The sequence below is a fragment of the Thunnus maccoyii genome, chromosome 20, assembly GCF_910596095.1.
Source record: "Thunnus maccoyii chromosome 20, fThuMac1.1, whole genome shotgun sequence".
In the NCBI taxonomy this organism is placed as follows: Eukaryota; Metazoa; Chordata; class Actinopteri; order Scombriformes; family Scombridae; genus Thunnus; species Thunnus maccoyii.
The window spans coordinates 19,871,663-19,895,333 of record NC_056552.1 but is presented as its reverse complement, the minus strand read 5'-3'; the positions used below and the strand labels follow the sequence as shown (position 1 = coordinate 19,895,333).

Below are 23,671 nucleotides of genomic sequence, written 5' to 3'. Positions count from 1 at the left end.
ATATTGTAAGAAGTAGTTACTAGTTTCTTCTTCCACAAAATGATCATATACTGAAGATAAGATATACTTTATTGTCCCTGAGGGGAAATTTGACTTGGGCAATAGTGCCATATCCAGCTGCAATCAACCCAAGTACGATATGTAACCAACAAAGTACAGTGGTACATCAAAGACAATGATTTACATACCACAAAAGAAAAAAAATATGTAAATATTGCACCAAATATTATAAAATGAGGAATGAAATGATGGAAACCATAATATCAAAATATTGATCTTGCGTTTTTTTTGTTTGTTTGTTGTTGTTGTTTATTTTTAAAGACAATAAACACTGAGCTAGGGGATATTACAGATCATATAACATTTTTAAACAAAAAACAGACTTTCGTAGTTTTTACAGCCTTTGGATTAGAGGAAAATTGAATTGAATCAATATACTGTTTGACCTCCTTTTTGAAAACCAAAATGTTCAACTTTTTACCTGCAAATGTGCTTTGATGAATATGAAATGTGGCCAAAAAATTAAAAGATGTATAACATATAGCTGATGATACAATTTAGAGTTTTCTTCTAGTATTCTAAACAGTACATGTTTCCAAAATAGTATAAAATGTTCATCAATATGGCTGTTGATGAAGAAACACATAAAAGAGCCTCACAAAAGGGCCAAAAGAAGTGAACAGCAGGAGAGATACAACAAAATGTACAACTGATATCAATGTCCTTTCTGATTTTTTAAAAATATATCATAACTTGTCCAAAAATATAGAAAATATAAGTTTAAAAAAGCATTTTGTAGCAGGATTTCCCTTGTTTCAGTGCCTGTTTCAGATTCCTCGTACAAATAAAGTTTCAGTTTGTATTGTGTGACGTAGGCGCAAAATAACTGCGCATGCGTGGCGGTGGTACACACGTGAAGCAGAGGAGACAGCATGGCTGAAAAAACAGAAATTGCTTTAGACCGGGGGCAGGTAAAAAAAAACAAATCTTTTCGTTGTAACGCGTTCAAACTTTGGTAGATAGAAGTTTTGTTTATATGTTGGTGAGAAATTAATTAGGAGTTGACAGCAGCGAGAAGCTAAATAGCATGAACTAACTTGGTTGCTTGACTAGTTTAGCCACGAAGCTAATTCACAGTGGCACCATAATAAGTTCTTTCGACGCTGTCATAAAATTACTGTATGAAATCCGATTGTTTGTATTGCCTTAATACACAATGACACATTTTTCTCCCAGGTGAAAAAGGCCGTTCAAGCGCTGCAGGCTTTCCTGAAAACCAAGTCCACCAGTAGTTCTCTGTTCCTGGACGACACTCAGCAGATCAGCCTGCTCTTCACCTTCTGGAAGGTCCCGAAAGAGGCACAGACCATCCGCATGTGAGTCCACCTGGAACATGAAGCTACCTTCATGCTTGACCTGTACTTCTTAACCAGAATAGACAATTCATTGATATTAAAATACGTCCTAAATGTCACTCTTGTGTTTCTCGTCCTGTCCTCAGTCCCTTGCCCCATGGCCAGAGGCCGGATACAGAGGAGGTCTGTCTGTTCACCAGAGATGAGCCCAAGATGACCTCAGAGCAAACCCAGAGGTTTTATAAGAAGTTGCTGGAGGAGAGGGGCGTCAAAAACATCACTGAGGTACCTACCAGTCAGTCTATATGGAGCACTGACAGCTGCTGATTTGATCAGTTTTGCTTGAAGACATTGATCAGCTCAAATAAACATCCAGTGGAGTATAAGAAACATAGTGTCAGGGTGGCAGAGTTTGTTGCAGCTTGTAAGTCCTTAAATTGCAAAAGACCCCCAGTTGATGTGAGGATACACAGCAGAATGCTGTCTACATGTGACTGGTGTTCATATTGTTTTAGGCTAAATGTGATATAATTGTAGGATGTTTTAACACACATACGGTTAGACACCAAAACTTTTTCAAGAGTCTAAAACATTGATAGTAATTGTGCAAGTTTTGAGTAACGGAGCGCTGGTATAGTTGCCTCTGTGTTCACAAACTACCTTTGATTAAAAGTTCATCTTCATTCCCCAGTGGTCGCCTCTGCTTTCTAGCAAACGCAGGATATCATGAACTGTAGTAGAAATATAGTAAACGTATATTCAGGATACCGATTTGCAACACATAATCACAGAAAAGACCCTGAAAACCCACAAGTTACAACTACAATTGCTAATTTTTATTTATTTGATAATTTTCATATGATTCATATTTTCTTCTTTAGTGTTGTATCTAAGTGGAGAACAAATTGTCAAAAAGCACCCCATCAAATCCTCTTCCTCCAGTTACACTTTGGATGGGCAGTGATGTCATTGAGAGATGAAAGTGTATACAGATTGACTTTTGGTCAAGTAGTATTGATCATGATGTGTGCATGTATCCGGGGCAGATCATCCCCTACAAGGCCCTGAGGACGGAGTACAAACCGTTTGAAGCCAAACGCCGTCTGCTGGGGAATTTTGACATGTTCCTCTCTGACGACCGCATCCGCCGCCTGCTGCCGTCCCATCTCGGAAAACATTTCTACCAGAGGAAGAGGTAAGAATTTTCTCTTCTTCCCCAAAAACATGATATTACAACTTGATACCAATCAGAATGATGTCACAAGATGTATTCATGTCCAACAATCAGCAAATCTGAGTGATAAAATAAATGAAATGAGGTTTCTGACATTACTAAGACTCAAAATGTCCCATCAACATGGTTCTTAATTCCTGGAACCCTGAAAATCTCCTCTATCTCCTCATATATGAATATTTGTGCTGCGTCAAGCAATTCTGGACATAAAGTCAAAGAATTGCAAAGTTTCAATTTTTAGTAGGTCTCCATAAAAATTCTGGTACAGCATGTACACGACTACTAACGTGCAAAGTGACTGTATTTCTGAATGGTGTCCTTGTGGAAAAAACAATATATTACATGCCTTAAGCCTATAAATGAAGGATATTTAAAACGAGCAAAACCACTCTGGTGTACAGAGCATTAAGCAGTAATTGTAGTGTGATGTTTTGCTTACAGTCGACCAGTTCAGATGGACTGGGATACTACTGGGTTTTTTGTGTTTTTGTATCATGTGGCTCTGTAGCTTCAGTGGCTGTGTTCTCACCCTGTTCTCGTCTCCACCAGAGAGCCGCTGTGTGTGAACCTGCAGAGCAAACAGCTTGCCAGAGACATCCAGAAAGTCATCCAAGGCACCAATGTGAAGGTCACAAACAAGGGCTGCTGCTGGTGAGATTTTCTGTACTGCTTGTGTTCCTAATACCTTTGTACCTTTTTTTTTAAAAAAAATGTGTCTTGCTCTAGAATTAATAGCACCTTACAGCAACCCTGTCAACTGTGTTGAGTGTTTGATACGGGCAATGTTGGTGCCATAGAGACTTCAATGTATATCCAGATGGACCTCCTCCTCCCGTGGAGCCCGTCTCTACAACTTTGATACACAATATCTAATGTCTAGCTCATATGAAATGTTAAAATCCCTACCTTTTATACAACTTGTGCTGTTTACAATGTCACCTTAGCGTTTCACATCATAACTCAGAATTATCTTGCATGGTGGCCTGTGTTGCAGTATGGCTCGTGTTGCTCATTCCGGCATGACGGCAGATGAGGTGACAGAAAACATTGAAGCTGCTGTCCAAACAGTGGTGGCCAAACTACGTATGGTGAGAGAATTGTCTGGTGTTTTCATTGGGTTTGGTTCAGCCAGTTGGACAAATATGTTAAAGATCAGTAACAGACTGAATTGTTTAGGAGTAGAAAATCTTTGGACCACTTTGAAATTCCCTTAATTCCCTTTTTTAAATTTAATATGTCTTAATGTGGATAATTCAGTGTTCTTCAAGAGGTGTTTTTGTCCTAATTGTCTTAAGCTGCTCCCAATTTAGAGTCTGTGTTTCACCACTGCTTACTCGTTCACTTTGTCTTACACGGTGTAGCACTTACACATCAAATTAAAATGTGCAAATGTTACATTTCTGCTTGTTTTTACTGATTTCTTCTGTCATTACTGTGTGTAGAAAGGACCAGTGATGAAGCTTATCCACTTAAAGAGTCAAACCTCAGTGGCCCTGCCCATCTACACCTCAGAGCTGAACCACCTCACTGTGCTGGACGACGCAGAGAAGCAGAAGCAGGCTCAGAGTCCTAAGGCAAAGGTGAGATTTTTTTTTTTTTTAAATGTTTGTCTTTTGTTCAAGCCAGATTTATCGAAAGTACTTGTAAAATAACCATCTTGTGTGTTTGTGAATTTCAGGAAGCTGCTGCCAAAAAGCAGGCAAAGAACAAGACAGAGGACACAAAGCAAACAGACACCACCGCAGAGGGAAAGGGAGAGGAGAAGAAGAAGGCGAAGGGAAAGAAAAAGAAGGCAGCGGAGGAGGAAGAGGAAGAAATCCCACAGCTGGTTCCCATAGAAACGCAGAGCAAAAAGCCTAAAGTGGAGGTCAGTGCTTCTCGCAGCTACAAGATTTAAATACTTAAACTACTTAAAATATTTCAACTGACAGTTTGGAAAAATCCAGACAATTCTGTGTTTTTTAAATAATTTCATCTCTGTGTTGTAGAAGCCACCCAAAAAGAAGCAGCAGCTGAAGAAAGCACCCAAACCTGCCGTACTGAAGAAAGGAACAAAAGCTCAAAGCAAACTGACCAAGAAAGCTGGCAAGACTGATTCCAAAGTAAAAAGGAAAGTGCCTAAACTGAAATAACTGTCAGTAGCACATCTTTTTATATTACCTTTTTCAACATGGACATTTGACACAGTATTCAGGAGCAGATTGTTTATAGAATGATCTATATATTCATCCTGTTTTGTCTTGTTTGCTTGACTGAAGCAGATTATAAACGTATCTATCAGAAATGATCTACGGCTTTATTGTGTTTTCTCTTTGTAAGAATAAAATGCTTATGATGGTCAGTGAGTATTCATATACAGTAGAATTGGTGTTCTGCATACCAAGTTGGAATTTCTATTTATTATCGAAACATTATGTGAAGACTGAATGCAGCGTCATCCTGGATAAAACACTCTGCGGTTCCCCGTTCAGTCTGGAGTGAGACAAGCTCACATCCTCTCACCAGTCCTCTTCCTACTCACCATGGATTGGATTGTGTCCCAAACCACAGCAGATAAAGCCAGAGGCATTAAGTGGACCCTGTTCAGCCAGCTTGGAGATTTGTCTGTGACCATTGTTGCCACCAAGGACAGCATACAAAGGAAAAGACAGACAAGCTTGAGTATTCGCCAAGCAAACAGGTCTGAACATCAACAAAACTCAGACAATGTTCATTAATAAAACACTCCCAGCAGCAGTTTTAATAGACGGTGAGCCACTACTCATTAAGGCAAAAGTTATCAGCAAGGACAGTGGGTGAGATTGCGTTTTCCCCAACATCTTGAATTTCAAGCGAAACAGCCTAAAACCCATCGTCAAGTCCAGGCAGTGAATGCCGGCAGGAAACCAAAACTGATAAAGGATTGATGGATGCCTGAGAAGTCTGTGTGGCCTAACAAGATCACTGCCTCAGAATTACACAGAAAAACTAAAAGCAAGAACATTACCAGGCAATTGTGAAATCTGAGCCATGTGTTTTGAATGGAGGCAGGCTGCTTCCCAAATGTTGCCCTGAGATGGACTCATCAATGAAAAAGACAAAAAAAAAAAAAAAAGGCCTGGTGCAGAACTGAGACAGGCGTGCTAGCCAAGATGAACTTAGCTTGGGGCAACTCAATATGTTGCCAGTGATTAGGAACAATGCGAGGAGCTGCACTATAGTCCTATGTCCTGCAGGGGTGAAGAGGATTAAGGAAGTACATAATACTAGGTTGATTAGTTTTATTTTGTGAATTTAGCATTTAAATTTTACAGGAACTTAGAGGAATGGTTCTTAATTTTTCAAGTTGGTCCTAAAATAACAGTCAGATGCCCAAATAAACATTGACACACGTTATTCTTGCTGTAATCATTCCTCCTGTTCATACTGACCATTAAGAGATCCCTTCATAATACACATTCAATGTAAGTGATGGTTGACAAAATCCACAGTCCTCCTCCTGTGCAAAATGTATTTTAAACTTTATTTGAAGCTAATATGATGCTTCAGTCGTCCAAATTAGTCAATATCTTTCAAAGTTAAAGTCTTTTTGGTGCTGAATTCCCTCTTTTTGTTCCGATCCTTCCACTGCAGCTGAACAGGATAACATTGTTTTTACTAAAGAGACAAACTGTGGAGATATCCACTTGTTATGACAAGTCAGACATATGAAGTCTCATATTATCTTCAGATGAATTTTTAAATACATTTTTGCTCAAAACGAGTACTATGGATTGTGGAAAACTGTGGATTTTGTCCTCCATTTGAGGTGGATCTTCTAATGGTCAGTATGAACAGGAGGAATGATTTCCTGTTTCAATGTTCATTTGGGCACTTGACTGTTTTGAAGCTGACTTGAAAAATTGTGAACCCGGCCTTTCAAAGTATTGTTTATGACATGAATATAATGAAAATACTTCTTATTCTTTCAGAATGTCCTCTTTTTGATGACCTTTTCTCTTTGGTTAGCTAAACCACTCAGACATTTCTTTCTCAGCAAAGCCAGTTTTTGTGACAACAGCAGATCATATTCATCATAGCTGTATATACTTAAAGATAGCATTTCCCAAGATGGGAGTCAACACATCACGATGTTGCAGAATGACTCACTAAAGATGAATAAACAGGCATATAACTGACTTTTGTGACTGAATAATTTATATCACCAATTGTAGGTGTCTTAAACAGCTCATTAAACCAGTCTGCCCATTTCCATCTGAAAGACAAAGTTTCAAGTCAAAGGTACTTCATTTTGGAATCACCTCATAGAGCATTACCATCAGGCTATACAGTATACTAAATGACATGACACTAATAAATATGGGCTGTTTTGTGTGCTTTAACATCTGAAGTGTGTTAGTCTTGGGAAGTGTTTGCTCATGGTGAATTTAGCCATCAGAGCGGTGCACGTATAGCTGCTGGCTGTATCAGATGACATGCCTATTGTTGATGGGATTATGCTGAGGCTTGTACAGCTGCTGCCTGCTACTCGCATGCAATATTGCTACGTGGGCAGGATTACATCTTTTATCAGGTATTTCACCTTTACAACACCTGAATGTTCTCTGTAGTGAAATTACCATACTATCATACCATCCACAAACTGATCTGGTGAATTAAAACGTGGATTTTACTACATTTCTCAAGTAGACAGTACTCAGTGTACAGTGTGTTTTTGGTGGTATAATGTAACAAGATGATCAGCATAAGTGGACAGCCAATTGGTGGTGATGATATTGTTGTCAACAGGTGGGTTGGGTCTGTGTATTCATCCAAGCCCTCCCTCTGCTGTGTGGGTGTGGCGGGCCATCTGGAATTACAGTGTGTTAACAGGTTTCTGGGCAAGAGAATAAGCGATGCATCATGCAGACACTCGCTTGGAGATCTTACAGATGATATATCTTCTTCATATGACTGCTGGGAGGTGGATGCGTTTACAGTTGATTTCAACAAGGACTGGGTGAGCAAACAGGACAACTCAAGACAGAATTAAGGAGGAAAGTTGGAGAGGTATGCATGTTCGGTGGCTGGTTCTTCCATTATTCATGCGTTAAAAGGTTCTCGGAGGGGAGAAACAAAGCGGACACAGGCATCTTTCTGTGAAGCAACCATGGAAGCAATTGGAGAAACTTCATTTCCAGATGACTCCGGCAGTCAAAGCCTGTGTCCAGACCCTCACTCAGGCGCCGCAGTGGCCCCAGGCTGGTCTTACCTCCATAAGCCCATCATTGCAATGGTGATGGGGTCTCTGATGTCTGCTGCGGGTGCACTCCTCTTCTTGCTTCAGTCCACAGGGGTGACGCAGGCACCCCGCTCTGTAGCCTCCGCCTGCCTGTCCATAGGGCTGATGTTTGTGGTAGTGGGGCTGGTATGGGTCCCCATCCTGAAAGAGAAGCAGAGGCGGAAACGATACAGCCAGGGAGCTTGAATGAGAAGATGAAGATCACTCTTATGATGCTGTTAGAGTGCAAACACTATTTTTGTCAGTGATGATGCAACTGTTTACTTTGAAACCTCCAACACAGTCACAAGCTGGAGTGGCTTCTTGCTGATAACGGTTTGCACACGTTGTACTTTGATCAGTGTCATTGCAGATTGTTTCATGTGTTTCTGTCAGTCAGTCAGTCAATCAGTCAGGGCTACGCTGTCCTGCAGCTGCCAGCACCTGCTGCTTCTGACTTGTTTCTACATCTGGATTAAATCTGGGAGAAGCTGTGCAGAAAGCTTTTGGTTTGGAGGACCTCCACTGCCACCATGTCAACATCTGTCCAGATCGAGCCAGTCATGGAGAGGACGTATGGAGGAGTTGGACGCTGCAAGTGCTCATTTTGGTTTGCGGTTGCCCATGACATACTCGGTGTGTTCATCATGATGGTGGGGGTGTTTGGAGGCCTGGTTGTCCACGACTTGTTCATCTACGCCGGGGCCATCGTCATCTTCTTCAGCCTGATTTGGTGGGTGTTCTGGTACTCCGGGAACATCGATGTACCCCCGGAGGAGCTGGAGGACGACGTGGGCCTGATCAAACTGAAGAACCGTGGGCTCAGCCGGGTTGTGAGGCGTGTGTCCAACCGCCTCTCCAATGGGATCAGAAACTCTTTCAGAAGGAATGGCAGGTCTTTCAGAGAGGGCCCCTTGGACAACAACAGACCTTCAAACACTGGACAGCTGCCAAGCACAGATGTGTCGCTCTACACTATCTACGACAGCAACATCGCCTCCTCATCAAAAACACTTGTGAGAGAGACACTGTTAATATGAACTAAACCGTCACTAATGACACCAAGAGACACTAAACTTGGATCATATTTATTTCCTTTCTTATCAGTTTATTCTGTTGAAAGGGATTTTGTGTTTGCTCTGCTAATATGCACTAGTAATGATTAGACAGCACTGAAGATAAGATCCACATGCTCTTATCCAGCTGATAAGGTGTAAACCTTGCACACCATAACAGAGTGCTGCAAATGCAAACTGCAAAGTGTCATCAGTCACTGTTGTTATAGAAGGATATACTGTCAGAGGGATGTTTTTTCTTGTTTATCTTATATATATATATGAAGATAAATTTAAACTTCACGCTCTCTATTTAATCACCTGTCTAAAGATAAAGTGCGCAGAGACTAAACACACCGTTTTGAATGATGTGTGTAATTTATTTCAATAAATACTTTTTATGAAGCAAAGACAAAAGACAAACATAATCTAAATTCCACATGAGCAACATCACTTATATTGATGATACTGTATGTGAAGACAAACACACACTGTCTGATTTCACCAGTCAGCTAATAACAGCTGCAATTAGCAATGATTGCTAATGCAGAGATAACGGTTTCTTTTCAGACTTTGGTTACTTATGCACTCACTCATGCAGGCTGTTGTGTTCCAGGATAAATAGTTGCCAGGCTTCTATATTAACTTGTAAGCAAAATACATGTAAATAAAGTTCATCTATTTCTGCCTTGTCACAACATTATTTAGTAAATTGATGGTAAAGTTCGTAAAGTTTAACCGCTGGAAGTTTTAAATCTCATATCTCATATAATCTCACTTGTGCAATTTGACTGTAAATACATATTGAGTCATGATTAGCCTTCACACCCACTTTGTGATATCATTAATTGTGCTGGATGGTACGTGTCTCAAACTCATATTTAAGAGAAGCTCAGATAAATCTTCCCTCTTAAGCACAGAAATGTGAACAGCCTTTTGGTGTCAGTTTGTTTAAGTGTTTGAAACAGTTGTGAAATAATATTAATGTGCTTCTATATATTATACAGAGAAGATGATTGTGTTCATGCCTGTTGACATGAAATAAGAAACACTGAGGTGATGAGTCCAAATTCCCCCAATATCAGGCCCCTAAGAAATATTTGACCAGCCACAAAAAATTTTCAGGTTATTTATTTTATTTAATTTTAATTTTTATTGATTGTGTCCAACATTTTGTCACAGTGGGAAAGTTATAGTACATTTCTTAGTAAATGTTCAGACTGTGAACACCCATTTATCCCCCACCCACCCATCCCTATATCTCCACTGCTAATTAAATGATAGAAACAATACTGAATAATTATCAATTATCAATAGTACAGTATGAAAAAGTAGGTTTACCAGCATACATTCAAAGAATAAATACAATAAAAGGAGTAAATAATAATAGGTAAAAAGAAAAAAAAAAGAAATTTAAAAAAGAAAAAGAAAAGAAATTAATCAGAAATAAGAGAAGTTATGTACATATATTGACAGTGGGCCTTATCTGTTGACATTGACTGTGTGTGATGTGAGATCAGTTCATTGACATTGTCTCCTGTTGATGTGGTCCAAGAATGGGCTCCATGTTTTCAGGAATAGGTTTTGGCGTCCTGAGAGTCTGAATATGAGTCATTCATAACCTGCTATGTTGGACATTAGTCTGATCTAGTGCTCAAATAATGATGGTGTGACTGATTTCCATTGTCCCACAATAATTCTGCATCCTGTCAACATGGCCACAGTTTACTGGAACCACGCATCTGCAATTTTTTAGGGATAATACTAAACATACACAAGACTGGGCTCTTGGCCAGGGACACACTGAATAGATCATTTATAAAAGATATTATTTTCCCTCATAGATCATTAACCATGTCACAGTCATATAGCATGTGTACCATTGTTCCAGCTTCTTTATGACAACGCCAACATAAATCATGTCTTAATTTGAGTCTAGCCATTCTGCCTGGGGTCCAGTAGCAATGATTAAGACTCTTGTAGTTGGTGAATTGCGTCTGGATTTCTCAGGCAGGTGTATGCCAGCATGATACAGCTTCATTCCATTGATGTTGTTCAATATATTCCCCAGTATCTCCCAATCCAATTTAAACCCATCAAGTTAAGGTGCATTGGCATCTCTGATGAGGTCATAGAAACTGATGAGCCACCTTGTCTCAGGCTGACATGTTGTAGTAGGCTTTGAATTTCAGTGATAGGGTTGGGACCACATCTCAGCACTGAGAGGAGGCAATGCTTGAACTGGGGAAAGGTAACCATCTGACCATCTTCATATAGGTCCCTCAGATGCAGGATTCCTTTAGTCCACTGGTACCAGCCGAATGGCTTGTTGGCTATTCTATTCTTGGTCTTAAACCATCCTGATGCTTCAGATGTCAAAGAGATATTACTTTTAATGTAACTGTATGCCATTTTCCAACTTTCATCAACAATCCTAACACCGGGTTATGAACCGGCAAAGACCGACCTGTCTCTTGCAAATGTTTGAATCCAAAAGGGATCAAGTATCTTCTTTTCCATTTTGACCCAGACTGGGTCTCTGTGAGGAGGTAAGTTGCATTTTGACAGTTGTGCAAGTGAGAATGAGCAATGATACCAATCTAACCTATAGGAAGGGAGAGTCCCCCACCATCTTTGGCAGAGTATAGTTTAGTGTGATTAAAGAGAGCCTTTTTCCGTTACCATATAAACAATTCAACACATTTAATATATTCTTTTAGGAGCTGTGCAGGAAGGGAGAGTGGTATCATATAGGTTATGTAGTTGACCTTTGGTGTTGTTGCCATTTTTATTAAGTTAACCCTACACAATAGCGATATATTCAGTTTACTCCAGTTATATAAAAGGGACTCATTGTTTCATATGATAGGTTGGACATTAGCCTGCATGATTTTTCTAATGTTGCCCGTACGTTTAATACCCAGGTGCACCATACCTGAGGGGACCCATCTGAATGGCCATTGCCAAGTGACTCAGTGGAGGTTTTTGAGATGGGCATTACAACCGATTTGGTCCAGTTAAGAACAATTTATTTAATTTATTATTTAAATGGTACTGTGTGTATATATATATATATATATATATATATATATATATATATATATATATGTATATGTATATTACTGGTGATTCCTTCTTTGTGAACATGAAAATCTTCTCTTTCTTGAATATTATTGAATCATATATGATTTTAAAAACATTCTCATATAAGTCAAATCAAGTTTATTTATGCCTACAAAATCACATATGATGTGTCAGTTGGCTTTACAGGCCCAGGCTTAGAGCCCTGTATTGATTTTTTGTCAAGACTCTGTTAGAGAGGTGGAAATTACAGTCTGTGGTAGTTTTTCATGTTGTATTGTGGTGGTGTTGTACTTACCTGCATTATATTATAAGGTGTATCTAATCTGATGCAACCACATAGACAAGCAAGCATTATGAGAGAGTGGAGTGGTTTAAGCTGAAAGGGCTGGTCCTTCTTTATGATAATTATTCACTAATTTATCATTTTACAGTAATGTTGAATTTCCAAATTTAAATTGATCACAGATATGAGCTAAGATAGGACATTTTAAAGCTTATCATGTTAACATGAGTATGTGCTGGAAATGTATAAATCCCTTGACATATGAACAAAAACAGAGCTAACCTATAAAAGCAAAGCACCACATAGTGTGAATATAAGCCTGTCAGTTTACAGACTAAAAGAGTCCAATAAATGCTCAGAATTATTTCAAAAATGATCTCTTTGTAGTTCATGTGTCAAAACTAAAAGAAGAAAGTATCGCCTTAATTCAAAAACAATCTCTTATTCAAGCTCCGGTGTGATTTCCTGTTTTTGTAATCTTCTCTTGAAGCTGCAACGCACACAGATATGAATATACGAGACTGTTCTCCCAAGAAAGATATAAGTTGTAATTTGGAGGACTTGTTGGAATATACACACACACTAGATTAGATATGACTATGATCAGAGTGCAGATTTCAACACACTGCGATGAACTTATCAGGTCATCTGATCCCCACTGATCAGGTCATCTGATACCCATAAGTCAGTATCTCTGTCCTCGGTTGCTTTGTCTGAATTACTTCAGCTTTTGGGAACAAAATGAAATGTCACACGTTGCTTTATGGCTGTTCCCTAAAACAAAGCTGTTTGTTCTGCTGGTTTTAGTGTGATTAACTGTTCTCTGCTGCTTCCTGTTCCCCCCTCATATCAACTCCCCCCAGTGTGTTTTTCAATATATGACATAAATATTCATCAGATCCATCATCTAACTTTAGTAGCTAGCAGGTTAACCATCTTTATCTATAACCCACAAACTAAACCTACCCATAAAACTTAACATTGTAGAAGTAAAAATAAGTCAAAGTCCAAAAGCACCCAAATTGTACACCCAAATCGATGAGATAGATTCTTTTTTATTTCATTTAAACTGTTGAAATGGGAGCTTATACTCTTATGTTTTATTGTCTTTAGATTATGTAATATTGTTTTATGTTATACTGTCTTACAGCTAAACGAACAATAGATAGTTGTATTCTTTGCGTCTCATGTGAATGTGGTTCACTGCTGGATCAGCTAATTAAAGTGAGCTGTGAGATTCGGCCTTCAATTTCTACTTCTCAGCAAACAAAGACAGAGAAGAAAATTCCCCAAGGAAGAAATGTAGATAAGGTTATAAATGAACAGTAAGAATACTGTGTATTAATTAAAAGGCACCTCTTAGGGTGACAAATATGAGATGTTCTGCGATGACAGCACATGTACAAATATGATTTTGAACGTCATACATACTTCATACTCTTCCAGCCTAGCAAACTGGGGGATCTGCATTTGCAAATGTGTATTCTGGATATTGCAATAAATCTCTGAAAGACAACTTGCTCTCTGTGAATTTATCTTAAATATCCACCACACTGTCCAATACAACCACAGGGGACACACTGAAGAAAGCATAGCCAAAACATCCCCTGTGCTTGTATTGGACAATTTAAATGAAAACTTAACATGGCCAATATCCTCTTAGATATTGTGGTGTACAGATATAGAGTGCCAAACTACATGCTATGAAGAGCTTGCTATATTTTGAGAAAATTAAAAAAATAATTGTCTTCACATTTAATTCATTATGTCTCACTAATTCTTTATATGTGTTGTTTTCTTTACATATTAGTTTAGTTTAGCTTTTCTTCTCAGTTCTCTATGAGCCTTTGGCTTCTTGTGACCTGTCATGTCAAATATAGTTTACTTCTGTTATCCAGTTTTATGCTGTTGTACAGGGTATATTCAAATAAAACAGAAAAAAAAGTAAAATAAATTTAAAAAATAGTCAGACAGCAACCACAGACTAAGCCTGAGCCTTGTCTGTTTCATTAGCACCAGAGCCCTGACTTTAAATTTTGATGTCTATATGAATTGTATTTTGGCAAAATGTCATATAACAATATATAAAACAGCAGTGGACACCACAGTGGTTGCTAACACATCTATATGGCTCCCCAGTGCTGCAGGAAGAAGAGATAAAAACCTCAAAACCTAATTTTATTTTCAGGAAAAACTATTTTTTAAAACTTCCTTCTTCACATAAAATAAGGTTAAGTGAACATCACGTCCTCCATCTAAGGCTTAAATTAGATTTCATCCTGAAAATGATACCTTTGTAGTTCCATAACCCTTTCACACAAGACTACAAGTCCCAGCAGGGCTTCCTGGTCATATGACAGCAGTGTGTTTTGTCATGTGACCTCGACACGGATCAGTCACTACTCCGTTTCCCCTTTTTCGCAGTGTCACAGGGTCCCAACTGATAACACTTCAATTCTTTGCTGAACACAGTAGACAACTGACTTCATGGCTTTAAAATTCCCCTCCGGCTTGTGCATAGTGCATTTCATCTGCTCACCAGGCTGTGTACAACTCTTATATGTCAGACTGTGGTAGACTCACAGCCCCAGCGGCTCACCGGCAGGCCTCTCTGTTCACCGAGTGAGCATCAGTCCTCACGCCGCGGTTGGGTGGGTCCAGCTCGGCCACAGAGGCAGCATGGGCCCGGTCCCTCGCTAGCCTCTGCTGTCGATGATTGAAAGCTACAATAGAGGGATGAATTATATCGGTGGTGAACTGTTGAGCTTGGATGTCACTGCTACCGGAGTTGAGCTGTCAGAATGAACGGTGAGTTTTGTTGCTTTATTGTTTTTATGTTTGCCACTCACCCATACACGCTTAAAATGTCAAGTCAGGCATGCAAGAGGAGATTGAGAGGCTTGTTAATGGCTTCAATGTTCAGACAGTGAGTTGGGGATTTCTGCTGACTGGTTAAAAGCTAAGGACACTGCAGCCAGTGTTAATATCCAGTTAATGACCCTTTTGATCTTTCAAAGCTTAACGAAGGTATAATAATAATAATGCTCAAATAAAAGCCATTCAACACTATTCAAATGCACTTTCTAAAGGTTTGAACACTCTGCGCAAACCTGTCCACTGCACAACTGTATCAACACTGAACCACATGCTATTCAGGTCCAGTGTGACCACCTGTGACATAGTTTTGTTTTGAAAGTATTGCCTATTTGTTTGAGGCTGTAAACAATGTGGAGTTAATAGAAGTGGGGTCATGACAGGACAGCGGGTGAAGGAAATGACTGTTCCAGCCTTCATCTCTGGGCAAAGTGCCCACGAGCAAGGCACTTTGCCTTGTTTTGAAGACTGTGGTTGATCCTGAGAGCCCCTGGTTAATGTCTATATCAATATATTACATCATAAAAGAGAAACAACTGAACAATAAACATGAGAATACCAAGTTACGTTATTGCAAATACAAACAAATCCATCTTTTTGCCAAAGAAAACGAGAACTGTAAGATAGGGCTGAAACTATACATTACTTTCATTATCGCAGATTACTTTTTTAATTAATCAGTTATTTGCTTGGTCAATAAAAGGTCAGACTATTGTGAAAAATTTCCAGAGCCCAAGGGGACGTCTTCAGATCTCTTTTTTTTTTCTGACTAACAGGCCAAAACTGAGTTACATACAGTTTACAGTGATATAAAACAGAGAGAAGCAGTGAACTCTCACATTGTAGAGGCTGGAATTAGAGAATGAAGTTTTACTTAAACTTATGATTCAAACCAAATTGATCTAAATCTAGATTATTGCCTGTTAATTGTCTTTTGATCGACTAATTGATTAATCAACTAATCATGTCAGCTCTTTAGTCCTTTGGGAAATATTGCAGGAATACTGCACACCATAGCAGCTGAATTTATCTATAGATTACTTCATTTAACAGTGACAATGCACATTAATAAACATTACTGTAAATGCACCTGAATTAGCCAAAAGGCTATTGTTCATCTGTAGTGCCTGAATAGTTGTTAAATAATCACCTTTAAAAAAGAATAAGATTAAATTGAAACCGATACTGAAAAAGTATAATAATAATAATAGAAGCCTGCAGAGCACTAACAATACCTGAATATTAAAGTTTCTCCTTGTGTGCATGCTAAATACAAAATATAAACAAACTGTAGACCCACTTGTAATAACTTTGTTCCACAGCGCCACTAGAAGTCAAAAACTCTGCAGGGTACCTTTAATAATAACAATACAAAAAGTCTCATTTTCTCGCAATAAACTGACTGTCGATTGTTCTAGTCACTCTGAATGTTTCTCAAGTGCTGTTGAGTGTGTTTTATTTCATATATTTTTTGTTTGTTTGTATGATTACTTGCTAGGGTGGCATACAGGTGATAATTTTTCATGCTGTAGCAGTTGGAGCGAAATCATTTCTCCTTCATAAACAAACTCAAACAGTGTTTTTATGCTAATAGCGGTGGCCCAGGATGACTTTCTTCAGCTGTTTGTTTCCTTCCTCTCCTCTTGGACATGCATAATTAATACAACAACAAGCAATGACTGGGGAATTACAGTTTGTATTACAGTAATTTTCTCAATCCTTCATCACATTGAATTTGTATTGTGTGCTTTGTTTATCACCTTTGCAGGCACTCAGCAGAGTGATACCAAGAGGCAGAACCTCCTGGAGAGGCTGCTGGATGCTGTCAAACAGGTAAATATATAGTTCACTGTTATTTGTACATTCTTCACTGTATTTAGGAGATAAACTAATTCCAAATTTCATCCCAAAATCTCTTCACTTATTGACACTTTTGACACATTGACACATTTAATCAGCCATGTACAGTAGTAGAGAACTATAAAATAATATGTAGCTACGTGCCAAATTTCACAGCCGTCACCTTCAAAGTGTTAGGAGTGATGCCCTTCTCTGCCAAAGTTTGTTGTGTCTGAGTGTGTGTTAGTTCCTCTCTCTAATCTGTAGAGTCTACAGTACACCAAAACACACTGGAGGAAGTAGAACCGAGCACTATGAACAACTTTTACAAAGTGATATTTTATTAAATTAAGTGCTATTATGTCGGGTGGCAAAAAAAGATTAGAATTCAAATGGTATTAAAGGCTCATTTTCGGTTAAATTTGTGTTTTTGGCCACCTTACAATGAAACAGGTGGTCTGGACCATTGACTGCTTGGACTCACTGATGTTAAATTTAGATTTGTAACATGAAATAAACACCGAAACTGAGATCAGTGCTGCAAATCTGAGAATTCTGGTACCCCTAAACAGTAAAAAACGGTTTCAAGGAACAAAGCCACGACTTTCTTTGAGCATGTTCTCAAATTTCCTAGTCAAGGTGGACAAAATACTAACATTTCACTTGTTTATTTGGCTCACATCACATTAGGAAAAAGCTTACGTGTTTTGGCACAGAGCTTCAGAACGACTTTCCTGTGGTAACCCTTCATGAAAAGTGGCAGTGCCTTTGCAAATCTTGAACAGAGGATTAAAGGCAGCTGAAGGAAGCTGCAGGGAGTCTCATATTATACAAACATCCTGTGTAGTGCACCATAACTACAGCCCGTCAGAAAAAAAACAGTGTCTGTTCTGTGGCTATTTCAACAATTTAGACCTCCAAATGTAGAAAATGTGCTGGCGGTGTGCACTAAGCAGGCTAACGCGAGAGAAAGAAGTGTGTCAGAGGCATCTATTATCATTCCCCTCATATCTTTCCAGTGCCAAATCCGCTTTGGAGGAAGAAAAGAGATTGCCACAGACTCAGACAGCAGGTAAGAGGAGTCACTTGTTACCCAGAAATTCTTTTTCTGTTATATCTGTGTTTATTTAGCCCCCAAAAGGTTGTTTGGTTTGTAGTTCCAGCTCACTTGATGCTGTGGTACTTTAGTCTCCGGTATGTGCTTATCTGGCATCTGGCAACACGCCAGATTGGAGAGTGAATTTCTCCACTATTAAATTATCTCAAAATGAAATTATGAGATCTGTATAATATTTCCTTTCATATCCAAGCAGTAAGAAAGTTCTGTTTTTCTAAAGTTAATGAAATAAAAAAAGAAAAAAGGGATATGTAGGCAACCCTGTGCTGCTCAGATCTAGTATTAATATTGTAGCTACAGTTTTTGAACATTAATTACCGTTCAAAGTTGAAGTAGTTCAGCGCATTATAAACAAAAGTTTATAATGGATCTCATAGATTGAAATGCAGAAACAGGAGCACAGTGTGGAATGTGGGGTTCCCTTATGGGTGGAAAAATCAGCTTCCTTATTGTAATGTCCATATATGTAAAATGGTACTTCTAGTGGAGCTGTGCATCCATAATTTAAAACGAAAAACACTAATAGCTCTTTCATAGCACTGTATCCTGAAAACTAAGCCGTCCTCTCCTTCTCTCTGCAGGGTGATCTGTCTTTGCGCCCAGTTTGAAGCGGTGCTGCAGCATGGTCTGAGGAAGAGCAGAGGTCTTGCCCTCACTGCCGCCGCCCTGAAGCAGGCCGCGGGCTTCAGCAGCAAGGTCGAAGCAGGTACAGTGCTCAACTGGCTGCGTGGTCCTTTAAACTCAGGTCTAAAGGAGGAAATCAGGGCGAAGCAACTTAACATTAGCCTCCAGTGTTTACCTTGGGAAAAAAAGGAGACCTGAGGAAGCTAACCTTGCTACGGGGTAGCTCGGCTCAGCTGGAAGGAAGCAGATGTGTCAGTGGGGAGCTCCGAGACACAGGATAACCACATACACACACACACACACACACACACGCGCACAAAGTCTGGCTGTGATACCAGATGGTTAGGGCCTATAGTTGATAAATGACACTCATAAGAAGGTCTCTGCTTCCTTGTTTCACTTTCTCTGCTGTGCTGCCCTGTCTGTCTTTAAACCATGTCTGTCTGCGGTGGCACCTGCTGCACACACACACACACACACACACTTAAAAAGTACATGTGCTGTCATTATAAATGCATGTTGTAGATTCAAGCGTTGTCCACACCCACTTAAACGCATTTAAAATTCTAGTCAAGATCTCAAACAGCCTGAGGCATCATGAACAACAGGGACATAAAATGACAGCTGGTACAAAATAATGCACATCTGTTGTAATGATGCAGCCATAAAACACTTTGGATTGAATATTTCATTCAATATAATATCATTAATTTGTAGATGTAAAGACGTGTTGGGAAATGCAGACACGTTGCAGTATGGGATTTTGTTATACAGTGTGTAAAGAATACCCCTTTTTTCCCTTTTTATTTCTTATTTCGAGGATTTATCCTTCAATACTTGGTGAGAAATGCATTGTAGATTTGGAAATATTTTCACTTTTTGCAAGAAAGGAGCTTCCAACTGTCCTTATGCTGCTGTATAAGTCTCATATAGTCTTTATTTCTTGGTGCTGAGCGGCATTTCATGAGGAAACGTACTTTATGAAAAGCTTCAGGATTCAGTTTTAGCTGCAGCCATCAAAGCTGCAGAGACATTAGTTTCAAATTACACTAAATAGTTTCTACTGTGTCATATTTAAGAATCCAGCGACTATTAATTCCAGATGGAGGAGAAATGCATGACTTGTGTAATGGCTACCAACTCATAACTATTAGCATATCTGACGGCTTCCTGTATTTCACAGTCAATTAGAAGAAAGGATTGTGGCTGAACTTGTGGATTTAGAGCTCCCTAATGAAGCCAAGCTCTCTGACAAAGCCAGAAATAGCCATAGTCATAATTTTAACACATTGTTTTGAGGTTATATGCTAATCACATGCAAAAGAGTAGCATAGCACACAATCCTATTAATTACCACACCTCAGAAAACTTAACATTAAAACAGGCTCAGAAGCTTTTTTTGTTGTTTTATGTTACATATATATATATATATATATATATATATATATATATATATATATATATATATATGTATTGTGAGCTCTGAGGTGAGTGTAAAATATGCAGAGGTGACAAGTAGGAAGTCAGGATGAAGCTGTGGATATTTGTTAATGAGAGACAGAAGATGTGCTGACTCTCAGGACTTCTTCACTGACCCTTTAAGTCTATTACGTAACTCAGGAACAGTTGTTTGTCACAGATGAGATCAAACTAATTCACCTCATCTTTGTCTCTTCTCCTCTTCCTCCCTCCATGCCACATTTTTTCCCTCTAACCATTTAACCTCACCGCCCTCCATCCTGCACCTCTCAACTCCTCGTCTGTCCTCCCTCTTCTCATCATCTCATCTTTCTCTTTTATCTCCCCCTCCCCCACCAGAGTTGACTTTCTGGTTCTATGTGAAGGAGCATCTGAACCGCCACGAGCTCCAGCGGTTCTACTCCCTACGACAGATCTCGTCAGAGCTGGGCCGGGGTCGTGCCTGGCTGCGCTGCGCCCTCAACGAGCACTCGCTGGAGCGCTACCTGCACACACTCCTGGCTGACCGCCCACGCCTGGGGTTAGTACAGTGTGTGTGTTTGTGTGTGTGTGTGTGTGTGTGTGTTTGTGGTTTATGGGAGCAGCTTTCTTCTTGATGAAATCACCTCTTTAACTGTAGTTCAGCGAACTTGATAAAAAAAATATATTTGCATTTTCATAATACAGTTAAAAAGTTTCACATTTTTGCATATTGGTCTGAGTCTCAGTTTTAATGACTCACCCAGACTCCAGAGTTATGTTCTGAATAGCTGGTCTTTCCTCAGGTATGCAGGCATTTCCCCTTTTTGTCTTGATTAGAGATTGTCTTCACGTCCTCTCTGTTTTCTAGCACTTACTATGAAGACTGGGCTTTTATCCTCGATGAAGAGAGAGCAAGCATGCTCCCAACCATGGCTGCAGGTGAGTTTGTGTTTCAGATATGCACTCACTGAGCACTTTATTAGGAACACCTGTGCAATCTAATGCAATCCACTACAACAGTTTTACAAAGCTTATACAGTTTCAGTTTTTGTTGACATTGTCAGAAAGGTGATAACTCTACCTTATGTTTATTATTGAGGTTGTAGTGGGTGTTGGTGGTGTACTGGAGTGGATTACATTGAAAAGTGCTAATATTTTGCAACCTTCATGTATGTTAATGGGGTGGAAAGAATATTAGGAATACTTTCCAATTTAATGCACTCTAGTACGTTCCTAATAAAGTGCTCAGTGAGTGTAGTTTGAAGGGTAAACATACTCCACACCATGGCTGTAATATTTACATTTAATATTTAGCCATTAATATTTAGTGTGGCTAAATGTTAATCAAGCTAGCGCATTACTAAATATTTATTTAGTTTGCAATTTTACTCAAAGGCACTGTATAGTAGTAAACATGCTAATACATGTTATTCAAATACAGCATGCTAACATGATGATCTTAGTGTTCTAATATGTGTAAAGTTAGTATGTTACATGCTAACAGTGAGCATGTAAAGAGCAGAGCTAAGGTGAACAAAGTGTACATAAACCATGATAGTAGTCATTTCAGGTTACTAATAACATTAACTATGTTAACAGTGAGCCAGCATGTATAATATCAAGACTCTGAACCAAAAGTAACTAAATGTAATTCGCTCGTCATTAATTTTATTATTTACACCTGCTCTTTTCCTACTGTGACGTGTCAAATGTCTTCTGTAAAAAGGCCTCTAACAACGTAGCATGCTACAATGGTAATGCCGGTGTGCTAAAATGTGTCTACTTAGTTACCATGATAAATGTGCACTGTTAGTGTGTTAACATGCCAACTTATACTATATTACTACTAACAATAGCATTAAGCTTAAAGCACAACTGAAGCTAACAATGTAGAAAGTCTCACAACATAAAGCTAATCCTGACAAGCTGAGTCTGATGGCTACTTTAGTGGCCTTTCTTCTAGTGCCACTGTATATCAGGCCAAACTGCATTTTGTCCCCATTTGTGGTAAGAAGAGCAAAGTTTTGTCTCTAATTTTTTTATCCATCCAAAAATGTTCTGGTGTGTAATGAGAACAACACAACAGCTAGTGTGGCTGTGGCATGGACGTATTAAGAAGAACTATAGAGCTGTAACTATGGGATGGAGACTTCTAGTCTTCTTCTTGTACACAAACAGAGCTGCTGTAAAAGCAGTAAATGAACTGACTTTGCAGTTTACTTGTTTAGCATGACTGTGTTTGGTTGGAATTGTAGCGCTAACCCTATTCGTGTTAATGGCTTGTACTGTTGAACTATTGATGAGCACAAACTCAGATGAGCACAAACCTTAAAATAATAAGAGCATGTACCACTGATCTTATGCCAGATTTTTGCAGATTTTTTCTTTTCATACACAGGCAGATAGCCTGAGTTCATTTGAAGCTGCCCGCTCTCCTTGTGTGCGCCCAGAAAAGCTTACGAAGCACTTTGCAGAAGTTCAAAAGCTTCATATGATTTAAAACGACTGATCTGTAATGAATTACATTTTGCTCCTCTCTTTTCTGCTGCGCTCTTCAGGTTTGAACTCCATCCTGTTTGCCATCAACATTGACAACAGTGACCTGAACGGTGGGGTGACACGAGCAGGAGGCACATCGGTGTCCCACCTCCTCAAGGAGTCCACGCAGGGCATCGGCAGCCTGTGGAAGGAATCGACTCAGGGGGTTAGCACCCTGCTCCGAGAGATCAGCACAGCCACGGCCGTGGTGCCCGGCTTCACCCCCAAAGCGGATGGAGCCTCAGACCCGCTGCCTGTCCTGCCACGCAGCACCTCTGCTGGTAGGGAACACCAACATTTAAGGGGGCACTCTACTGATAAAAAGCTCCAACATTATATTGTAAAGCTAGTTGTTTTTGTGTGTTAGATTCAGCTTTTCTGTCCACCGGAGGCTCAAAATTCTCTGGTTTGTTGTCAGCGGAATCACAGAGAAACTCAGCAGCTGAAGTTTGTCTTTCAGGTTATGTCTGTGACGTTGCTCTGGTGGTCGCTTCTTCCTCCACACTCTGTTGTTGTGTGATTTCACAGCAAGATATTCAGCCTCGTATCATGTAACTACTTTTCTTCCAAATATGCTGATATTTTAAAGTATTTAGTAGTGTGATATTTTATTGTCTGCTTCTCCCTATTGCTGGCATATCATTGTGGACAGGAGTGTTTTGGGAGACCCACCATTGACCGTCCTTGAGGGCACCAATACAGAGAATGTGGAAACGTAGTTTGTAGTCTAAGGGAGATCTCGAAAGTCCGCCAGATAATGTGTTTTGAGTCACCAGGCAGACTTTTGCAGCTGGATGAAGAAGGATATTTTATTACAGGGTAGACAGAAGAAAGTTTAATGTGATTTATATATATGTACTACCTACATTAGAACCATAGAAATCAATTTGAAAATTGATAAAGTCGTCCTTTAATTTTGGCTTGAGACTTTGAATCTATAACAAAAAGTCTGTCTTATAAACTGGGGTTGTAGCATTTATCAGATCGGA

General features: G+C 39.3%; 3 protein-coding genes and 1 non-coding gene across 11 annotated transcripts in view; all 4 read left to right on the top strand.

Moving 5' to 3' along the window:
- The first annotated feature begins 866 nt into the window (after nucleotides 1-866).
- Nucleotides 867-4,876, top strand: rsl1d1 (ribosomal L1 domain containing 1). Its single transcript, XM_042397261.1, has 9 exons — nucleotides 867-971; nucleotides 1,237-1,376; nucleotides 1,502-1,640; nucleotides 2,402-2,550; nucleotides 3,139-3,240; nucleotides 3,584-3,677; nucleotides 4,032-4,169; nucleotides 4,268-4,456; nucleotides 4,578-4,876. Exons 1-9 carry the CDS (start codon nucleotides 933-935, stop codon nucleotides 4,719-4,721), a joined length of 1,134 nt encoding a protein of 377 aa, XP_042253195.1. The 5' UTR covers nucleotides 867-932; the 3' UTR covers nucleotides 4,722-4,876.
- On the top strand, nucleotides 3,324-3,455 carry LOC121887657. The gene has a single exon (XR_006093018.1). It is a non-coding gene; the product is annotated as a small nucleolar RNA SNORA55 (small nucleolar RNA).
- A 3,374-nt stretch (nucleotides 4,877-8,250) lies between the features above and the next one.
- LOC121887570 (transmembrane protein 238-like) lies at nucleotides 8,251-8,899 on the top strand. Its single transcript, XM_042398466.1, has one exon. The coding sequence runs from the start codon at nucleotides 8,362-8,364 to the stop codon at nucleotides 8,866-8,868; it is 507 nt and encodes a 168-aa protein (XP_042254400.1). The 5' UTR covers nucleotides 8,251-8,361; the 3' UTR covers nucleotides 8,869-8,899.
- Nucleotides 8,900-14,640: 5,741 nt separating this feature from the next.
- Nucleotides 14,641-23,671, top strand: part of snx29 (sorting nexin 29) — a 149,540-nt gene continuing 140,509 nt past the window's right edge. For all 8 annotated transcript variants that reach the window (XM_042398263.1, XM_042398262.1, XM_042398261.1 and 5 more), the window contains exons 1-7: nucleotides 14,641-15,058; nucleotides 16,893-16,957; nucleotides 17,983-18,035; nucleotides 18,662-18,786; nucleotides 20,523-20,703; nucleotides 21,013-21,083; nucleotides 22,703-22,963. In XM_042398263.1, coding sequence (XP_042254197.1) covers nucleotides 15,052-15,058; nucleotides 16,893-16,957; nucleotides 17,983-18,035; nucleotides 18,662-18,786; nucleotides 20,523-20,703; nucleotides 21,013-21,083; nucleotides 22,703-22,963 — 763 coding nt within the window. In that variant the 5' untranslated portion in view covers nucleotides 14,641-15,051. The remainder of the gene's footprint in view (nucleotides 15,059-16,892; nucleotides 16,958-17,982; nucleotides 18,036-18,661; nucleotides 18,787-20,522; nucleotides 20,704-21,012; nucleotides 21,084-22,702; nucleotides 22,964-23,671) is intronic.

Bases quoted from the DNA above. Each gene is read 5' to 3' on its own strand.
- rsl1d1 (XM_042397261.1), top strand. From the start codon at position 933: ATGGCTGAAAAAACAGAAATTGCTTTAGACCGGGGGCAG. The intron at 972-1,236 runs GTAAAAAAAAAC...TTTTTCTCCCAG, and splicing joins TTGCTTTAGACCGGGGGCAG to GTGAAAAAGGCCGTTCAAGC. The intron at 3,678-4,031 runs GTGAGAGAATTG...TACTGTGTGTAG, and splicing joins TGGTGGCCAAACTACGTATG to AAAGGACCAGTGATGAAGCT.
- LOC121887570 (XM_042398466.1), top strand. From the start codon at position 8,362: ATGTCAACATCTGTCCAGATCGAGCCAGTCATGGAGAGGACGTATGGA.